We start from the raw sequence: 21,916 nt of genomic DNA, 5'->3' as shown, positions 1-21,916 counted from the left end.
ACTGCTTGCCAGCATGCATTTTCAGCTTCGTATCTCCAGGCCAATCCAAGAGCACAAAGGATGAAGAGAATGAACAGGCTATTGCATTGTGTCCCTTTCTCCTTTGCCTTCAACTTTGCAAAGAAGGAGTGGACAGCTAATAAATAGTAAAGGCAGATGGGGAGGGGAAGCCTATCAGTCCACACTATCATTATCTGACTTCCTTGAAATGCTACAAGAGATTGCCAGAAATTAGTTCCAGTGCTCAAGAGTCGTCAGTGGCCCTTCAGGAAGAGAACTGAGCTCAGGACCCAGCTCCACCACAAAGGACCAGCTTTCTGCAAGCTAAATTCCAGATGTAAGCAGATGTTCTGCCCAGCAGCCCTTGCAAACTCTATTATACACGTCAGGCAGCACCAGCATACCGTGCAGTTCTAAGCCCTTTTCCTTAAGAAGCTGGAGGGTATCGCCTGGGATTGGAAAGAATGAGTCCAGCAAGTTCCTTGAGCCAGAAAAATCAGATTTCACTTCATACTGATTATGCAGCTCCTAGTTCAGACCATGAGTTACTGATCAGTTTGCTACACTCAAACCGCAAAGGAGGTTTAGTAGTGCCAGGGCAGTTTCCAGTTCATCCCTAATCTCCCCCACCAGCACTGAACTGCATTCTTCTCTTAGCTGTTCAGGAAAGGAGTGATCATCTATGGGCTAAAGGGTAGGGCTTCATTAGGTGAGCAGAGGCAGCTCTGACTTCACTCTGATCTTCCTCTGTGAACCAGACAGCTCCTTTCCTTTGGGGCAGGAGCTGGGGTAAGAATCACTGCTTCCTCTCAAGGCAAGTGGCAGGATTCAGGTGAGCTTAGCTCAAGTACCCTCTGCAAATGGCAGCCTGAGCCCAGGCATGCCACAGGGAGACACCAACTTCATTTCTGTTTCCTCTCAGTTGTCCTGGAAAGGGAGGCTGCTAATGAAAAGTGCCCATTAATGCCTGTGATAAAATTGGTAGCCCTGTGAGATTAAATTCTTACAGAGCCACAGGGACTTGAGGGTTGCCATAGTTCTGGGCTTGAACCAGACATCACAACGTTGTGTGAAACAATTTGCTGAACTGCCAGCATCTTCGTGCAGACACAGAAACTTACAGCTGTAAATCCACGGCAGCTGAAGCAGTGACCAGCACCTAAATCTAAATGGGCATATGCTAGGAGCAGTCAGAAGTAAACGGGCTTGATGTGTGGAAGGAAAGGAGATCCAGTTTCATGTGCAGGACCACCAGCAAAGATCCTTAGATGGTTGTTTGCAGCTCTTACAGGAAAGAAAGGGGCAGTATATTCTAGCTGAATGCTAAATAGCATAGCAAGTAGTGGAGTGATAAACGTAGCATCTCTGTAACTGCAAAAGGTTGTTCTAAAGGTCAGATCTGCATGTACTCTCCTAGCTCTGTGAACAGCTATTCCTTTCATCCACAAGTTGAGCCTTTGGCTGGGACAGGCTGAAATAAACAGGGCTAAAGCTGTCCCATCCATTATCACTGAGAATGGCTTGGCTCCAGGATCAGGCTCTGCCTCTGCAGATACAACACACAACATGGCAGGGAGCAACCCAACAGGGCAGATGGCTCACGTGGACCATCCTCACTGCCAAGCCTTCATCCCCAGGCTTCAAAATGCTGCAGTGCCCCTCTGTGGGGGCACTCTCTCTCTTGTATGCTCACTCTCTCTCTCAATGTGCTCACTGCCAGAGCACCCTGAGCACAGATCTGCTGTTCAGCACCCCTTTGGAAGCACAGGCAGAAGCCACAAGCTTTTCATTCATACACACTGCCCAAGGTTCTCTATCTGGAGTTGGGCTTCTTTTTCCACCCTCTAAGGTGAAATGTCAGGAAAGAAACATTGGCAGGCCTGCCTGTATGTTTTTTCTCTCATACCAAGTCAAAACCAAGGCACCCCACAGTCCTGGCAGCACACACATACAGATTGACAGCCACTCTGCTCAGAATAGCCAGGCAAGGCTAGGAGTAATCCAACCGTGTTTTTCCCATGCTTTTATGGGTGTCCTTCTGTTGTGGTGGCAGTAAGGCACTTTATTGGCAACTAAGAAACAAGACTAAAACCAAATCAGTTTATTAAATGGCAAACGGAGTTGGTGTGTCTCACAGAAATGATGCCGGGAGACCAAGATGGCAGCGCAGGGAATCCCTGGGTGTTCATTCAGGAATAGAGATCCTGTAGCAAATATACAGTGCAAGAGGGGAAGGGGACAGTTCCTTTGGGTCTGCACATTACCATCATCTCCGAAGCAGCCATCCTGTCTTCTTTACACATCAGTCCAGGGATGCTGGAGCCAGCTAGCCCTGAGACACCTGTCTAGCAAAGCCATTTCTATCTTAATGTGTAGATGGAGGGAGGCAGATATTTACAGGCTGTGCTAAACCTCAGCAGCCTACACAGTGAGGTTCTGCTGCCACCACCATATCCAAGTGCTCCAGAGAGAAAGTCCTCAAAAATAGACCCATACCCATTATGAATAGAGCATTAAATCCTGGAACCCTCTGTATCAACAACCCTCTATATCTGCTAGGCTGATATAGGTGCAGTAGGTTGAGAAATGATTCCTCAGTGAAAGCATCTCATCTTCAAGCACAAGCTTTAAAAATATTGTCAACAATCCCTTAGTCTCTACCCAGATAAAACATAAGTTGAAATACTTCATTTGTGCATGTGGAACCAGAGAAACTAATCTTTGCTGTCCTGGGAATCAGCTATCCAAGGCTTGAGCCAGGGAGTCCATAAAGTGCTCTGGTTTCTGGTGAAAGAGCTGATTCTATGGTACTCTTTTGCATTGCATGTTTCAAGATGCAACTTTTTGTTGGTCTATCTTGCTGTCCTATTTATAACAAGCTTACATAGAATAAAAAGTGTATAATTCACAGTGCTTTCTAATTAGATGTTGTAACTACAATCCTATTTCATGCCACTCTAATTTGTTCCATCACAGTATTTTCAAGTTTTGTATTAACTATATCATGCAGGGCAAATTCTTCAAGGGTTTGAAGACAGCAATTATGCACCACTTTGATTTGTACATAAAGCTGATGTGAGTCCACATGGCAACATCCCATCATGACGTCTGAAATACCAGGATTAAAAGACACTGTTGAAGCTCTAGTCCAAAGCATGGCAACTCAGAGCAAGCTTGCCAGGCTAGAGGAGATTTTGCAATCCCAGTTACTTCTGACCTTTCTGAAGAGACTGAATTTTGAAGAGTCCATATTTGGTACATCTCCAGACCAATCTATATCTAAGTTTGTGGCTGACATTTAAATCTCTAAAAATGGAAATGGGCCTTTGCCACTTGAGCTTCAAGATTATTCATAGTAGAGAGAAAGATCTTGGAAGTAACTGGACTAATGTAGTTAAGCAAACATGATGGGATTAGCACAGGGTAGGATTAGACATTCCCCTTTAACACACTGGCATCTGGAATAGCAGAAGAGGTGTGGGCTGATTCTCTATGTATTATGAGTGAATGTTTGTGCAGATCTGATAACCACTTTGGATCATTAGGAAACTCCTTAGTAGGTGTGAACACCAAAGACTTGTTAAATGCAGTGGCAAAATTAGCCATAGAAAGATTTTCCATGTATGTTTTAACCTTGGACCTCTGGTTTGTCTTTGCAAGTATTTATTTTAAAAAAAAAAAAGAACCAATCACTTTTTCCTGGTATTCATCAAGTGAAAAGACACAGTAAGACCATAGAGTCCTTGTGATATTTTCAGATTCTCAGCTGTTTAGCTTAAGAGTTCCAACTTCAGAAAAACAACCATCTCTAAAAGTACTCTCTATCTGCCTTTGCCTCCACCTCTTTCTCAAAGACTGAAACCTTTGAAATGCTGCAGATGTGTGTTAACACAGCAAAATTGGTCTTGTCAAACTTCTGCGTTAAAGAGCAGCAGCTCCAGGTTAGGGCTTTCCTTAGATGAGCTATTGGAAGAAAACAGCAGGAATATGCCAAAGGAGACTCTCTCCCTTTTCTCCCTCTTCCTCCAGCCCTCCCTGCCCCAGCCATGCCAGGCACAAGCATCCCGATGCACAGGGCCAATCCTCAGCCTGAGCACATCCAGCTCCCTTGGAGTCAATCTGGCCCCAGGGCTTGTTTTGGTATTTTACAACAGAACAAATAGAGCAACATTTCATAACGTTCTAATGAGGCACATTGAGGAATGCCCAGGAGACAGAGACAATATCAGTGTTCCTTGGCACACAGAGAAAATCAAAGGCATTTGTTTGTTATCTGAAATGTCGATCTGTGTTCATTTCAGTGGTGGGCAGACATTTTTATAGTGTAGGTTCCTGGAAGTACTCAGATGTCACTGTCAGTGCGTTCTAAGAGCAGTATTTATTTTCAGATGTAGCTATAAAAGCTGAGACTGAAGTACGGAAATATTTAGAGCCATTACAGGATTATTAGATTTTGAGTAGTGGTTTGCACTCTGTATGGCCCCAAAAAACCTAACATTTGTGGACCTGGTCTTCTTTCATTGAATAGGAATTTTATCACTGACTTGAGAAAGCCTAGTGAGAGAGGAGTCTTTGCTCAAGGAATTGGTTAGAGCCACCCAGCAGAGATCAAACTGCAAAGACAACAACTACATCTGTCCAGGGCATTGAGGAAACACCATCTCTCCTGTAAGAGTGAACATTTGGGAGCAACTGATTTGGATCTCTGCTTGATATGTCAGGGTTTAAATCAGTGCCATTAAGAGGCATAACTACTGCACATGCCACTGTGTTACAGTACAGCCCAGCTCACAGGCATGGGATCTACCAGTGGCCCAGTATGTCCCAGTATGTCTCAGTATCAGCCCCTTCCTGGGAGCTGGCACATCTGACAGCTAAGGACAGCTCTCCCAGCATTATCATCACCTTCCTGCCTGTCTTCTGTGTCATGACAGTCGCTAAAGTTTCATCTACAATCCTAACAGTGCCTTTAGAGGATCAGAGAATCACAGACAGTCAGCTGGAAGGGGCCCATAAAGCTCATCACATCCAGCATCTTGCTCCTCACAGGACCACCTAAAATTAAGTTATATGACTAGGAATATGCTGTTCATTCTGACAAGCTTGGTACTTTTTTCAAAGTTTGGACTCTTATTAAACATTTCCCACTTCTCTAGCCTTGGTAATCAGAGACATACCTCAAAGGCAAAATACTGATGACAGAGGATTGTCTCTCCCTTTTCCACCTTTTCCTCTTTGGAATCTATCTCAGGCTCATGCTGGGATAGGAGCTGGGACGGGCACTGAACACATTTGCCAGGAGGAGATGACAGCAGGTGACCTGAGCTGTGTCACTTCAGCTTTAGGCTCAGAAGGCTCTTGAGATCTGCCCCTCAAGAAAGCATCAGAGACAGCCTGGGGTCCATCTCCTCACCCTCCCTGGCAGAGAGGTATTTGCCAGTCTGGGGTAGCTGCTGTTACAGGTGAAATGGGAGCACTTGCTGCCATCTGAGTCTCAAAGGGATGGCCATATCCAGGTCGGCTGATCAGAGAGAGGGAAGATGCAAAGCCCAAGGGAGGCTGAGCTGAGCTGAGCTGACCTATTATTCAGAACAACAAAAAACATCATCTTTAAACCCTTGGACAGCAAATGCTGCTGTATTATTAAGAAGCTTGGCAATTAGAAGGTATTACTCCATTAAAGGAAGTACATCTCCTGCAAAAAATGTTCCTGAGCAAGTAAATGAGCAAGTAATGTTCCTGAGCAGCCCATTCTGCTAAGGTTGACCTTGACAGAGATTTTGCCCTTCTCATTTGGATCTGGGAAGCAAGTATGTTGATAAACTCACTGCTGAGAAACATAATGTCATCCTGTACATTCTATTCACTCTGGAAGCCTGATTAAGCATAAGAGAACAAGGATGTTTCTTCTTTTTAATAACATTTTTTCTGATTGTCATTATTTAAGAAAAAACAGAGATGAAATGGCACCCTTCTCCCTCCCCCACCAAAGCCAAAATGATCTCAGTTAGGTCAGATAGGTTCATTGTGGTTTCTCCAATTAAAAAGCTATCATCCATCAGGATTGTAATTATCCATCCATCAGTTCTCTATCAGCCAAAAAGCTTGTAAAAATGAACACTCTTCTGTTATTTTTGAGGACACGCAGGCTGTTCCACGAGATCAGCTCATGCCCACTATTTCAGAATGCCTCTGCAAGAGATTGAAAAAAAAAAGGAAAAAAGTGGTTAAAAAAAGCAATTCAGACATTAACAATGTCATGGCAACAGCAAATTAGAGCCTTAAAAGCAGAGCTCAGCCTGAGAAGGTTTAGGGAGTCACTGCACTGCAGGACTGAATGAAATATTCAGCACATAAAAGAGGTCCCCAAATGTTTTTTGTATTTGGGATAATGACACCAAGCTGACTGCTATTTATGTATAGTTTTGCCTAACCATTGAGTTTTTTTGCCGCAAGAGATTTTAAAATAGTATATTTGTCAGGTAATTATGAGTCTGTTTTGATTCTTGGGGAACTTTGGCATTTGGAAATGTAATCATAAACATCAGCTTTTCCTCAAGCAGAAAGTTACTGTTGTAGGAAAAATTAAGAGGAGGAAGACTGAGCATCTGAGGAAAAGTTACCCAGCAAGAGATTTTGCTTGTTGAGTAAGATGATTTAACATGAGGTGACAGCCTGACCCGTAACCAATAGTGAGGTATGCAATCTTGCTTTCTGTGTTTTTACCTAATGCTATGCATATGTGCAAGGAGACAATAAACCTCCTTTGCTATTTATTTTCCCTCAACACCCTATGGCTTCCCTTCTAGGTTTTTTTCCCCATGAGGTCAATCATGTCAAGTTGTCCAAGTATCTGGTGACCATTCCCACCCCCCACAACCTTTGCTTTCCTGATCCTTACTCCAAGCTTCACGCTAGTGCTTACTTTCTTGATTGTATTAGCTACCCATGTCCAATACCAATAACAGGATGAGATCAGGGGAAAACACTTGCATTGAGAAAAATATGCTTTTCTTTTAATTTGGGCTTATGCCAGGCTGGCAGGGAAAGAAAAGGTCCAGCAGAGTATGCTCTGTACACTGAAGAAAACTCAGAAGTGAGTCAGTACTCAATATTTATTTGTCCTGGGTTTGTATCCTTCTTTCTACCTTTCATCCTCCACATCTCTCAATTTTTAACACTCTGTTTTGCCTTTGCTGTACTACTTTGGGAACTTGAAATGAGGTTGGAAGCACCTCAGGGATTTCTGTCCCTGTAAGTGGTCTCTCACAGAACACACCATTTTGGTGGTCTACAGAGTCATTGCTGATGTTTCCAAACTCATCTTCCTGGTAGTGGGTGGGAAAATTTCTGAATATCTGAGGCTGTTGCAATATTTACCCATTCAGTTGCCACATCCCGAGATTCTCTCACCTTCAAAGATGCTAGGTGTCTTTTAGTTAAGTCTCTACATTCTATTAGCCCTCTAAACTCTTGCAAGTTACTTCTCCAAACTCTTTCAAGTTATTTCTCACAGTGCTGGATTCTTAAGGTTTTGATCCTGACCTTAAAGTTACATTTCATATAGTGCTTACACAGGCATCCCAAGTCATAGGGGTCAGGTCAGTTTGAAGCTGTGAACTTTCCCAGTGTTTCAGTCCAAGTTCTGCATCCCAGTGACTCAGTACCAACAAGTAACAAGCCTCACACCCTTCATACACAGGCATTGGAAGAGAGCAGCTGACTAGATTTTAAAAGTTACAAGCTTTTATGTTTCACCAGCTGGGAACTTCCAATACCTGAATCCAAATCCACGCTCTTCTATATCACTGGAAGGGCTGGGAAGCACTTAGGGTTTGGGTCAGTCAGTTCCAGAGCTGCCAGTGAGCAAGAGTGGAAGCTTTTATGGTTTGTGCAACTAAGATTAAGTGAGTAAAGAGGGCTTTCATTATCTGAAGTTAGGCTGCAGCAGGTTGAAATCTGCTGTTTCTGCACACTCCCAGTGGCACTTACCATTGGCACACTGGGCACCACCATGGGGTTGTCTGGTGGACAGGTTTTGTGGCTGGATCTGACCAGTGGGTTGCTGAACAGCCTTAGGGTGGCAAATCAGCTTCACATTTCAAGAAGGTGAGCAGGGAAACAGCAAAACAGGATCTGAATAGTATAACTGAGAGCAAAAACAAGCTACAAGGAGGTAAAAAAGGTGTTTAGAAGTCAAAGTCAGAGGAGTTCCCAAGGGTCAAACTTCCAACTTTATGGTACAGTTTGTTGTTTTCCACTTCTTTAGGAACTTTTAAAAAAGCAATACAAGGGCTTTGATTTCATACTTGGGTTTCCCTCTCCTCTGTGGCTGAGCTCCTGACCACTCTCAGTTGCAGGAACCCTAAAACCAGAAGTTCCTCCTACACTGCTGCAAAGAACACCCAAGCAGTTGAGCCAGAGCCCAGAAAAGTCTTTATTGTGAAGGTGATTTAGCTTATTTCTCTCCCAAAGAAAAGTGTCTAAAACTTAGATTCTTAGTCTCAAAGCCATAGCTTGGGTCCTTCTGTGCTCAGAGGACACAAAGCTGCCTCCGGACAAATAGGTGGCTGGAGAGGAGCAGTCAGGTTCCAGACAGAATTGACCAGGGGCAAATAACTTGGGTAACCTTTAAGAAATGGGCAGTTTTTCCTCTCCAGATTTAGAGAGGTGACTGTTTTAGAGCACCTATTAAATGCAGTTAGAAGCTAAAAGGGTTAGAAGAGAAGGATGAGAGTAAAGGGAAAGAGAAGACATCAGCTGTATCTTGCCAACTTTTAACTTGGTTGCCTATCAACAGCTTCATCTTGAAGAGAATAACTTTGCTGTTCAGAGCTTTAGAGCCCCTCTGTACTCTGCTAATCTGCTGTTATTACTTGTCAGAACTCCCATAAAACAGAGTATGGATTTTCTAGCAGAAGCCCTAATTGCTACATTTGAACATGATGTATCCTCTCCAGTGCACAGAGCCCTTGATTTTGGTAGACAACAGAGAGGTGCTTTCCTAGCATCTGGTCAGCCCTTCAGAATCCTGCACTCTTCAGAGCAAGAGCCCCTTTGGTACAGCAGTCTCTCCATTTATGTGGCTCTGCTAAACCATCATTAGCAGATGAGAAGTACTGGCAGTGTAACCACCTGACAAAATGCCCACAGACTGGGCTGAGTCTCTAGGCTGAGACTTGCTGTAGCTCTTACTGGTTGTGAGCACAGGGTCTGCTCCCCAGCCCACCTGACTCTGATGTGCAGTCACCCACAGACACGATTCCTGGATCCCACACCTCTCTGTCCAACTTGCTGCTGCTGGAAACATCTGTCAGTTTGTTAACTGACAGCTTGTTCCTTTCCCACTGCTTTTTCTTCAGTGAGCCTGCGGGGTTCTGGAAGGTGGGTTCAGTGCTTCTGTCTTCATGCGAGGTCTGAGCCTGGCTGCGTGTGCCCCGTGGAAATGCAGGAGTGCTCCCCTGTGTATGCGCTGCCCACTAGCTCAGGGGGGCTTATCCCTGCCAGGCTCCCCAGGAATGCATGGGGAATTAATGCAACTTAGGCCATCACAGCAGTATGTTCCCCTGACATTTTCTTGGAAAAGCATGGTTGTTGTGTGAACCGCATGGGGGAAGAGCTGGCTCTGGGTAAAGACACATCCCTGGTGCTGCCCAGAGTGCAGTCATACACATATGACTCTGGAAAGTAATTTGCTGTTGAGAGCACCCTTTCCCTCCAGCGCTTCTTTGTCACTACTTGCAAACCACCTACCTCTCCATGTGTATCTCAGAGCTACACAACCTCTTTTTCTTTTCCTCCCACAATGCCTGGTATCAGCAGTGACTAGGGAACCTGAGCAGCACAAGAGCTCTCCTGGCCCTACAGCATGGTTGTCACCCTTTGAGGATGCTGTGAACTGTCAAACCACTACAGAGCCCCTTCTCTTTGCCCATCTCACACTTAAAATGTAGCAGATGGACCGTGTTTTCTTCCCAGTAACATGTAGTTAACATCATAGATGCAATGCTGAAGGATGAAGCCAGGGATTGCTTCCTATCCCCACAGCAAAACCACACAGTGCTATCTGGGGGTGCTCACCAACAGAGTGACAGCACTTTTGCTACTTAAAAGCTGTCAGCAAAACCTGCCCAATTGATCAGCTAGCACAGAATTCCTGGTATTTTTACAGCAGTAGGAGCCATTCATAAGGAATTACCTACGGATTTCTGTGTCTGTAGATGGATGTGTTCACAACTCTGTAAGCCTTTAGCCTTGACACAGTGGTTGGTTGTAGTGTGGAAATGACCACCAAGGCCAGCAGTGGCAAGCGGCCCTTGGCAGCTGGAGGTAGCCAATCACTTGGTCTTCTGTTACTGTTCAAGGATAAACTTCCCTTCATCTTGCTGTCTGACATAAACACGCTCTGAATGATGGACAGGAAATTGATATTTTTGGACATTTTAATCATCAAAACAAATCAGAGCCATTTTTCTCCTGCACATCCAAGTGATTGAATTTTAAAACAACTCCCCTTCCCCGAGATGGAAGGAGCTGAGCTAATGCCAGCACATGTACTCTATCCAATTTTATTTATTTCCCTGGAAGTAATTTTCTGTCTAAAAATGCAGATTTTTCAAAATCTACCACTTTCAGGGAAGGTGGTTCTGCTGGAATTTTTGACAGTGAAAACCTGAGCAGAACAGTTTGAATATCTTAATTTTTGCTACATAGCAATACCAATGCTTAGCTGATAAATGGAAGTGAGAGGAAAATTAAAATTTAAGGAAAAAACACGAGGGGATGTTTTGCCATTACTCTAGTGCAAACATTTGATACTGCTGAAGTGAGAGAACCTAATACTATCTAAACAGGGCATGGGGAGAAACACCTGCCAAAATCTCTTGGCACATTTGTTTTGCAAAAACCAGTGTAAGTTCTTGTCATGGCACTGAGGAGAAATGCCAGCATCCAGCTGGCTCTGATGGACATAGGATTGGCAAAGCCATATAACACATCTCATGTCAAAAAAGAAGAAAAAAAAAGAAGCCTGAATTAGTGTGAACATCATCTCTCCCTCCTCACCTAAGCTGATGAGAGTGATGAATGATCACCTTCCTTGCAAGTGTTGACTGCAGTTCCTTAAAGAGGCTGGTGGCACCCACGTAGGCAGTGTGAGAACAGCCCCTGCTCCCCTCCTCTGCAGGGGAGAGTCCTGGATGCAGCATGTGCTTGGCACTGCCTGTTCCTCCCAGGAAAGCAGATCCTTCATCTGGCACCTGAGCCTCTCGGAGCAGACTGCAGCCGTGCTACCCACCCAGCATCTGTCTCCTACCCCTGCGGATGGGCACACTCCAACCTCCATCTCACACATCCCTGGAGCCTTCACTTGATGGAAGAAGGTATCACACAGACCCAGCAGGAGTGAGCTCATGGGCTCTCATTCTTTTCTCCTGTATTTTAATGTGAGCAGAAGCAATTTCACCAAAGCCACTGAAGGTACAAACTGGGAGAGAGAGGAAACAGGATCACTCCATCTATATCTTTTTCAGGGCTGGATGTAGTCATCTTGAATTTGGGAGATAGTGAACTAGGGGACAAGGTGGAAAGTGTCAGTGAAGAGACAAGAACCATGCTTGAGAGAAAATCAAGATTAATTAAACAAGGGCTGAAAGCAGGCATTTACTGTACTTCTGGAAATGCTTCCAAGCTTGAAAGCATCTAAAGTATAGGAAAAACTGAATGTTGCTGTCATGGTCCCAGGAGTGAAAGGTACAGTTCTTAAAGTATGTGAACGTCAGAGAAATGCAGGCATCTGTTATGGCTATGAAGCCTGTATTTTATTTTTAATTGAAAGGATGTTTTGAATTTTTCTCACTAGCTGTTTCACTTATTCTCCAACCTAGTTAGGAATCAGCTCCTATTAAAGAATGGACCTTGAGAATAACTCAACGGGAAAACACTAATAAATCTCTGAAATTAGTCTCTCCACTGGAAACTTGGGACACAACGCAGCACACAGGAACTTCAGTGCAGGGGAGATACACCAGGTGGGGCACAAGGCATCTCTGCCATGGGCACATTACTCCCCTCTCCCTGCCTAGGTACTTGGAAGATACCCTGAGTGTGTCTTCCAGGAGGGAAAACCTGGCATTTCTCTTCTGCATGAAATGCTGCCTGGTCCATGGGGCCCTCTGGGAGCAGCGTGCCTGTGCTGAGACGTCAGTAACTTTCCACGTCAGCTCTGTGAGCACAATTCCTGTGCATAACTGTCTGAGCATCTTTAGTCTCTGAAGATCTCTGTGATTTCTGCTGCTTCCTTTGACGATATAAATAATATGCTCTATTCTTAGCTCCACAGCAGTATATTCAAATCTTTATCTAAATTCTGCAGAATTTTCCATTTCAGATGTTTGGGCTTCCAGAGGCAGACTGCTGCTTATCCCATGCATGTCATTATTCCTTTGACATGATCTGAAAATTCAATTATCAGAGCAATTACTGATTTTACTGAAATTTACAAGGAAAACATTAAAGTTTGAGTAAGTGAGAATTCCCACCGGACTTATCAGCAGAAAGACCAAAATTAAATTGTCTTTTTAATAGCTTCATCCTGTTGTAATGCTTGAGAAGTATCTGACTGTGAAAGCCCATTGCCAGAAAACAAAATTCTGAACCCTAAGCATCTCAGCAGAACTTTCAGCAGAACTCTGAAAGACACCTTTCACTCATCATAAAAACAAGTAGGTGCTGTTCAAGCATCAGAGTGGGGCCAGGCCAATGGTGTCAGAGGTGCCTTTCCAGCAGCAGCCCTGGGAGTGAGCACTTCGTATGAATTATCCATGCAGCTGAACCCAAGTAAAAACAAGATGGGGTCCTAACCTTTGCTGTTAGAAAGGGCTGAACAGCATCATGTGGAGGAGCAAAGCAACAAGAAAACAACCACTTCTTATCTGGAGCTGGATCAACAGCAAAATGATACAGCACTGTTATCCCATGGTAGCCCAAGATCAGTCTTAGATGCCTTGCACCAGTACCAGGAGAACAATGCCCAGGATGGGCATCTCCAAAATGCTAGTGGGTGTTCCTCTTTGTGAGACACATGCTCCCAAAGGACACTTCTGCAGGATATAAAGGCTTTTATTCCTTACGGCTACATGTGATATACACCCAGCTTGTTATGGGCAGATAAACATGTACTCTCCAAAAGATTGGACTGACATCTTAAAATATAACACTTGCAACTTGCAGGTGTAAAAAAGCAAATTAATTTTAAACATTTGCTTGAGGAACAGATTAATCAGTAAAAAGTAAATGACAGAGATGTAGATATCTACAGCTGAATAATCAATTAAATGACTGAAATCAGCTTAGAAACTCTGAGGTCTGCCAGCTGCTGGTTTGCAAACTTAGGAAGATGCAGTACCTGAACAAGGTCTCTGTTAGGACCTTGTGCCTTCTCCAAGTCCTTGCAGTACCCAAAACTACTTCTTAACAGGGCTGAAGGTGAGGATTTGGGTGGGTTTGTGTACTGATGACACAAAACTGTTCAGAGAAAGTAGGGAATTTACTAAAGAGGGTGGAAATGTTTGAATTCACCAAGAGACATTGACATCAAGGGTACACATGTCCTTCTGCAACCGTGAAGCTTTTCCCATCTGCACTGTGGCACTTGGTGTCAGAGTACAGGGGCTCTCACTCCCCCAATTTTCCCCACCTCCACGATATGTCTCCATCTTCCAGCATGACAATAAGGAGTAAGGAAAAGCACAGAAATGCCTTTTAACCTTCAGTCTCCATCAAATCAGAATTTCCTGATGATGCATAATGAATAAGCACTTAGTGTGTTCCTTGTGAGGAGGGGTTAATGAGTGAAATGAATTGTGTCATGCCAAGGTCTGATTCCTTTGGAAAGCTCTTCTCCCCTTCCAGAGCCTCTGGATTTATCTTTCTTAAATAAACACACTTCAGAAATTTTTGGAGTGTAAATAAGTCAGGGCAGCAGCAAGAAAGCAATTGCCAGTGAATAATTTGTAGAGCTGCTTGCAGCTGGCCCATCTTTCTGGGGCCAGACCTGCTGGTTGGCAATGTCCTGCTTATACCTTGATGATCTCAGTACATAAGCTCCCTCATTTAAAGAGGTTTCCATGATCCCCACTCATTCTTTTCCTCCACCCTCCCTCCATTTTTGAGCTGTAATTGCCAAGACACTGTTGACTGCAAGTACTTCAAACAATAACCTTCTGAATGATTTAGCAATGCAGCTCCTTCAATAACAGGTTCCTCTTGGATGAAATACATTCATATTTATGTAGGACAGAGGTTTTAGAATGCTATTAAATTTACATGGTGAGCTGACAGAACAGCTATCTTCATCTGATCCGAAGAATGGGAAAAACAGCCTCTTCACAGTGGCAGGGAGATATTTACTAACACAGAAAATTCCCACCAGTGTTCATTAGCCCAGCTGGGGGATGAGGACCATTCACATTAAAATGGAAAAGCTTGTGAGGTTAGCTCCATCAGGCTAGCCTGGAGCAGTGGGATGGGAAGTTTGGTGGGGTAGGTCATGCATGGGTGTTACTCACTTGTTTGGCAAGGCCCTAATGCTGGAGCAGGCTTTGTACAGCTTCTCATAGAAATGAAGAAGAGAAAGAAAACTTGCTGGAGTGCAGTGAAAGCAGGTGAGATACTACATCACACAAACTCTGGTTTGGTCTTGGATGGGCAGGTGGAGGTAGCATGGCCAAAGAAGACAGCACTCCCGTGGAGTAAGCTTTGTCCAGGGCTCAGATGTCAGACACAGAAAGGCACCAGTGCCTAACACTACAGCTCAGAAGAGTGTTCCCTGCAAAACACCATTCCTTAGGAGTTTGTTATCCCTAATTCAGCAACATGCAGAGCTCAGAGGTGACTGTTGAAGGCAAGACTCACCACACCCATGACAATAAATAAAAACTGGATTGACAAAATATTCCCTGCTGTAGACCATGATCCTTTCAGCTAAACCTCTAGAGAAAGGCCACAAGCTCATGTCTTGGGCCCTCAGCAAGCATTAACTACAGATGCAGACAGACCATGTCTATCCTAGCCAGTGAGGAGAAATTTTCCTGGAGCTAAAGAATGAGCCAAAACACGAGTGACGAGGGCCTGTCTGCAGTGGGAAGATCATGGGCTGTGATGGGAGCATGGGCCCATAGGTGGCATATCCCCAACTTCACATCCCATGTTGAGTCTGGGAGCAGAGCTGCTGGAAAGCTCCTGTGCCACCTTCACATCACAGCAGGGCAAGGCCATCAAAGCCCCAGCACCTCGGTGCTGCAGCTGAGTGATGTACAGGGTAGGCATGAGTCAGGGTTCAGCATGAGCAGTCAAAGGTCCATCAGGAGTGGTTTTGCTGACCCCTCTGTGATATGGCACCAGCACCATTGCTGACACTGACCAGCCCCATGTGCATTTGCTGTATCTGAGTTTGGGGAGCACTGTGCTGCTCACCAGCTCGGCCCCATGGCACTGTTCCCTGTCTCACGAGTGCTGTCTGCACGACTTCACCAGCCTGGGATGGTTTGCAATGGCAGTGCTAAGGCTGCTGCTCCTCCAGTGACTCTGGCCAAGCCAGGATCAGTGCACCCATGGACAGATTGCTCAGGCAGTCTTTCCAGTGAGGGAGGAGAGCATCAGAAGAGGGATGCCAGGCTGCTGAGAATACTGCATCCTTCTCTACCTCAGAGCTGGCCTGTTTCTGCCTTCAGTGTGAGGAGCCCTGTGTTGGCAGGAGAGATGTGACCCCGAGCAGCTGAGCGCCCATGACCTTTGAAGGGCCTGTGGCAGTTTTTACTAGAGCAGAGAGGCATTTACAGAGACACCGTGGCCAACCTCCAAAGCATGCAGATTACTTTTTGTCTCCTTAAATATTCTTTGCAGTGTCCATCAGCTCTTGAAATGCCAAAAGCACTGGAACAGCTCCAGCTGAAACAGATAACTTGGTGCTACTCATTTAGCAAAGCAGCATTTTCACCTCCCATCCTAAACTGTTGTGTGTGGTAAGCAGGCTGTTCAGTAACCTCTGCATTTAACCTCAGCAGAGGTTAATGCCCCCCAGTCATTGTCACAGTGGTGTCTCCGTGGTACATAAGCATTTGGAAGGAAGTAGTATGGAAATGTATGATGCCTTTATAAAACTCACTGGGCTGTAGGTGGCAAATAACTTCAGCAATTCCCAAATGGCCTCAAAACATAGCGGCTGCAGAGGCAAATTAGTCATTTTATGCTCTAAATACTTAATGTCAGTGCTAAAAATGAAGAGATGGAAGAATGTTGTGGAGAAGCAGATCAGGATGCAACCAAAAAGAAACCCCATCCTCATCTGGTGTAACTGGACGTGGAGCAGCAGCAGAACCAACGCAGCGGTGCCGCTGACAGGCACTGCCCATCCAGTTCTGTGAGCATCACTGGCTGAGCAGTGCTATGGGAGAACTACCCATACACTGTTTCAAATATTGACGCTGAAAACTAACAGTCTCCTCCCATTTTTACAGAGAAAGTATTGGAGTTGCAGAGTTTGAGACAGAGGCCAAAAAGATGACTTCAAAGGTGCTGTCCACTGACAGGCCGAGGGACATGAAAGGCACAGCATGAGGCTTTTCTCCTTGTGTGGGAAATAAGGAGGGGAGAGATAGGAAGCTGGCATTGTGGAACAGAATTTAAGAAAAAATAAAGGACTAACAAGTACAGGCTGTGGTGTGCCTTGAGAGGGATCAATGCAGCAGCTTTCCAACGCGGGCTAACTGAGGCAGCAGTAATGAGGACCAGGAGCAGCAGAGCCCACAGCTCTCACCCCAGGACAGGCAGAACAGGAGCTGCTCAGAGCCGACTGGTCCAGCTGGTGGGTATTGTATCCACAGGCTTTGAGCTGGGAATGGAGCCTGGTACTTGGGCTCTTTTCCTCATTTGATTAGCTCCTTTTCCTTTGGCAGCTGAAAAGACACTTGGCAGAACCAGTGCTTCACATCTTGTTGAGTTGAATAGGAGGGAGCAGGGTTTTGGCAGGGACAAAAGAACATACCACTGCTCCACCAATGGCCTCATTACTGAGTGCTGTGGCTCACAAGGAGCAGCAAGGAGCAGAGGAGACCTTGCTTCTGGTAGGCAGTCATGGGTTGGAAATGCATTTCCAGCTTGACCTATTACTCTAAAGATATCAGCTCATAGGCAAGTTGAAAGCTTGACAGTTTTTATCTGTGGAGATGTAAGTGTGTATTGTCTATCCCTGGCTGAGGGTCTAGAAGCCAGCCTGAGTGTCTGCTGAGCCCAAGTCAGTGAGTTAAGCCACCTGAAGCAGAAGGGTGGCACAAAAAATGAAGGGGCAACAGGTTTTAGGAGGGGGTTGGAGTGCCCTGACTGCTCAACAGATACTTATCACCTGGTCATGTTAGGACCAAGGGTAACAGGTGTATTTTCCCCTGTTCAGTCCTCTTGAAAAACCAAAACATGAGACATTTGCCAGCAAATACTCCAAAGAAGTATTACACAGCCACCCAGCTGGATGTATTTTAGGTCTAACTTACTCTATAAATTTACTATAGTATAAATCAATACTATTTATTCATTCAGACATAATGACAAGACTGTCCATGCAAATGCCAATAACGACCTGAGCAGATGCATTTTTAAAGATATCTAGGTAAGAATTTTTAACAAGCCAATAATAATGTATCCTGCAAAGTCTATTTTCTCTATCATTATATCCAAGCGATGGGATTTTCAGGAACATTTATTGTTCCCTGTTGCTAAGCTCAGTGTGAATCAGGTTATACCAAGTACCTTGGAAAATCTCAGCTCCTGTATTCATATTTTGATCTATTTTGGCAGCCAGTTGTACAGAGAGTACCACACAATTTATGTCATGGTTAAGTGGGGGTGAGTGCTTTGAAAGTGGTCCAAGAGTATTTGCAGGTGAAAATCAATGTGATCTGTGGGAATCATTTCATGTAGAAGTGAAGTTCAGCCATGTAGGGATGAAAGTTATAGCATTGGAAAATGATCCAGGAACACAGCAAAGGAGTTTAGGATAGAAAAGTAATAAGTGCACAATACTCTCCGTGGGTACTTGCAAGATGGATGAAATGGGAACAAGAAGGTAAAATGGCTGTGGTGGCTTTGATACAAACATCCAAGTCCCCATCCAAGTCTCCCCATTCTTAAACCAAGTCTCATCCCTACTGGTCCATCCTCGATCCCCAGGAGCTTCCTGCTGCTGGGGTTTCCCCCCACTGAATGCCCTCTGGGAAGAGGGGGAACAGAATGACTGGTCACACTGGTTGTCCCCCTCTTTTCCAGCAGCCTGTGCCTCCTGACCCTGTATTGCATGTACTGACTGCTTTCCAGGAGTCAAGGAGTGTGACACACCAGCACTGCCCATCGGGAGTGCTGGTGACAGCAGACAGGCCAGCTCTATTTCCCTGCAGGCAGGCTTCCCATGGCAGCCCTCCAGCTCTGGGCAGAGCTATAGGAACCAAATTCCAGCCTTGCTTCTCCAGGGCAATTTCAGAGGAATTCCCTGAAGTTAAGCTAAATTTAAAACCATTTCAAGGAGGAGGAGTGAGAAGCAAACCTCATCATCTCAAAACTTGCTCCGACAGAGGCTCTGCTCCGCATACCAAGATGAATAATAAATAGCAGTCATCCATCCATCCATGTGGATGGATTGGCTCTGCCCACAGCAGAGGATGTGAAGAAAAAGGTGTGAGGTGAGCATTTCCCATCAGTTCTCCCTCTGGGAACCTCTCGTTCACATGGTATTGATTGAGAGAAGGTACAAAGAAAAAACATTAGTCAAGTAAAATGTTTTAACATCAGGCAGGACATCAGTGGCTGAGTTGTTCATCATCCCAAAGAGTCTCTGAGGAAAGGAGAGGGAGAGCTTCAGCCCTCCCTCCTGCTGACTCCAGCCCAGGGCAGAGACCAGCACCAACACACCCTAATGTCCTTAATCTCTCCTGGCCACCCCAGGGAAATGCCCAGGCCCCCTCCTGCTCCTTTTGCTGTGTTGGGAGCCCACTTCAGTCATGGTGGAGCTCCGTGCAGGTTGTGCTGCTGAGGAGCTGAGACCCAGCTCGGAGGAGCTCCTGACACAATGCCTGTCGTGTTCCCGGGGCATCCGTGCCACCTCCTGAGACACAGAGAAGCTCTGGCAGCCCACTTGGAATCTTGATGCTCAGCTTTTAGGCATTCCCATGAGACATGAGGAAGAGGAACAACAGGAGCAGTGCATCTGCAGGCAGGCATCTTGGCATGGGGAGCCTCTCCCCTCCCTGTCTCATATCAATCCCATAAGTAATCCCAGGAGCATTTAACTGCAGCAGCCACTTACCTAAGGGCAGCTTGCACATTAGATGCACCATGGTAGAGCCCCAGACTTGCCTGCCTGTCTGCCCTCATCAAGTGAGGGTGGTGTCAGACAGGGGCCATGGGTGTCATGGGGGGACCTGGGGGGCAGAGGAGTCTGTGTTTTCCCCATGCCTGATGCTCCAAGTCTGCTATCTAGGCAGCTGGCTCAAAAAGCCACGAGAGCAAAGCCATCCTTGCAGCCATAGTGAAAGAACTGACTACAGCTTGGACTGCACACAGATATTAAAACACTGCACAGCTCTGGAAACCTTAGAAAATGGGTGAAAACATGTTTCTTTCCTAGAAGAGCTGGAGGGGATGCTCTGGTGCTCTGGCACCTCCCGCCTGCCTCACTGCCCTGGGCTGTGGAGGGAGGAGGCAGTTCTGGCAGTGGGAATCTCGGGTGGCCAAAATCAATAGTGAGCTGCAGCCCTGGCTGGGGAGCTCCTGGGACCGGGGAAGTCTCTGCCTTGGACAATAGATTATTTTTAACTAGCTCCAATCTTCAAACACTGTAGCTTAAAAAAGGGGGAAAAGAAAAGAATAGCTGATTTGTGCAAGCTCCCCTGCTCCCATTAAGTCTGTGGAAGTGGTGCTCTGCATTTCAATGGGGGCAGGACTGAGCTTCTCATGAGATGAATTGCACCCTGTCCCTTTGCATGCTCTGTGCAGCTACTCCTGGCTCGTTTAGCTTCGCTCTTTCCTGGCCCCCCTATGAACATCCCTCCCTCTCTGAAATGCTCCCCAGCAGATTTTTTTGTTGTTGTTGTCATTTAGCTATTCATTTTCCATAGGCTGCCTTCATTCCCGTGGCCTTTTGCAGCTAGGAGACAAGATGTTGCCTTGGAAACAAAGCCCCTTAGATGTTTGGAGTCTCTGGGATTGCTCTGTCTGCTCCCGAGTACTTTTAGGTTATTTTTATTAACCACACAAAGATGCAGCAGGCTTGTAGCCAAGGCAGAAAGTAGCCCTGGGAGGTGGAGGGAAGACAAGAGTCTTACTGGCATCGTTCACTCCGCTGGGGATTTTTTTTGCGATGCACCATGGGCTGAAGGCCTGCAAGAGAAATGGCATCTCCAGAGAGTACTGCACAGGCAGGGCTGTTCCTGAGGCTGGGATGGCTGCAGGCAGACAGAGCCACAGTAGTGCTGGGGAGAGAGGCTTGCCAGGAGAGAAAAAGCTAAAGTAACCAGGAAGGGAAAATATAGAGGAGTTAGGAATAGCAGAATTTGGATTTGTTGGGGTTTCTCACTTTCCCACTAACTGGCGGTGCCATGGAGGGACCCAGTGTGCACTCTGCTGCTGAGGTGGACATGGTGACTACAGGCCTGGACTGCTTATTTTAGGAGAAATCAGATTTCTAGACCCATTAGGCAGCTGTGAAAATCTCTACTCCAGGCTTTTATTGGCAGTTCTGCTCTGTGCTGCTGGGTGAGTCCAGGGTAGCACAAACAGACCCCGAGCCTGAGCACTGCTCTCAGCTGCATGGCTGGAGAATGCTGGTTACTTCTGCCCCAAATCTGTCTGTGGGAGAAGTCTGGCCCTTTCTGCAAAGGGGCTCTGGGAGGCAGTCAGGCTGTAGTGTTATCCCATCCCATTATCCACTGGCATCACTGCATGACACTGCCAAATCTCAATCCCTCCACAGAGGACATTTTGGAGGAGGCTTTTTTTTTTTTTTTGCAAATATGTAAAAAAAAGAAACAAAACAAAAGCAGTTTAAAAGAAGCTCCCTAATCCCCGGATGGTACTTGCAATATGTCCAATCCAGCCAAAATATTCCAGAAAAGAGTGAATATATATAATTTTCCAATAAATATTCAGTACAGTATTAAGCTCATGCCTTGCTATTCATGTCAGCACAGTCCTCTGCTCTGTACAGCCACGAGGGAGGGCTTCCCACTGCAGCAGCTGCAGCACTTGCTGACCCAGGGAGGGTGGCACAAAGAGAGAGGGAGCACAGAGGGGAAGGAAGGAATGCGCTGAAATGAGGTGAACATGAGAGACAGAGGGTGAGCACTAGCAGTGCCACACTCCCAGAGATGAGCACCAGCAGGTCACAGTGATGGAGAGCCTCGACCATGGTGCTGAGATGGTGCAGCCATTTCCATGCTTGACTACAAGCAGGGACTGGTGCCATCCCCACATCATGTGGGGCTTGAGGTAATGGCAGCAAAGGGTTTCAGCGGGGTATTCACCCTCTATCCTCTCTTTGTATCACACAGGCTTACACACAAGGGAGCAATTCCATTGTTTGGTGGATTTTCCACCATAGCTGAGCTTCACAGATGCCCAGGCTAGCAAGATGCTCCCAGATTTTCTTATCCCTTCTGGTGCATCCTCACCAGAGCAAGGAAGTCTGCCTCACCCTCACAAGTGTCATAAAGGCTGGGTGCTTTTTTCCCACTGTTGCTGATTTTCCCTGTCATTACTACAGGATGCCATGGTTACAGAGATGTAGGACTAATCCAGTGACAGCAGTTTATGGGCTTTTTTGGTTTTGATATTCTTTGATGCTATATTTGTGCCAGAAGAATAAATAATAAAT

General features: G+C 45.7%; 1 protein-coding gene across 4 annotated transcripts in view; it reads left to right on the top strand.

Moving 5' to 3' along the window:
• LOC134048226 (guanine nucleotide-binding protein G(o) subunit alpha) overlaps positions 1–21,916 on the top strand; it is a 129,423-nt gene that overhangs the window by 61,852 nt on the left and 45,655 nt on the right. The window contains exon 4 of one of the 4 annotated variants that reach the window (XM_062499868.1): positions 21,277–21,305. The exons of the other annotated variants lie outside the window; for them this stretch is intronic. Coding sequence (XP_062355852.1) covers positions 21,277–21,305 — 29 coding nt within the window. The remainder of the gene's footprint in view (positions 1–21,276; positions 21,306–21,916) is intronic. 4 annotated transcript variants of the gene reach the window in all.

Source organism: Cinclus cinclus, chromosome 11 (assembly GCF_963662255.1).
Source record: "Cinclus cinclus chromosome 11, bCinCin1.1, whole genome shotgun sequence".
NCBI lineage: Eukaryota > Metazoa > Chordata > Aves > Passeriformes > Cinclidae > Cinclus > Cinclus cinclus.
This window is presented reverse-complemented; position numbering and strand designations above follow the sequence as displayed.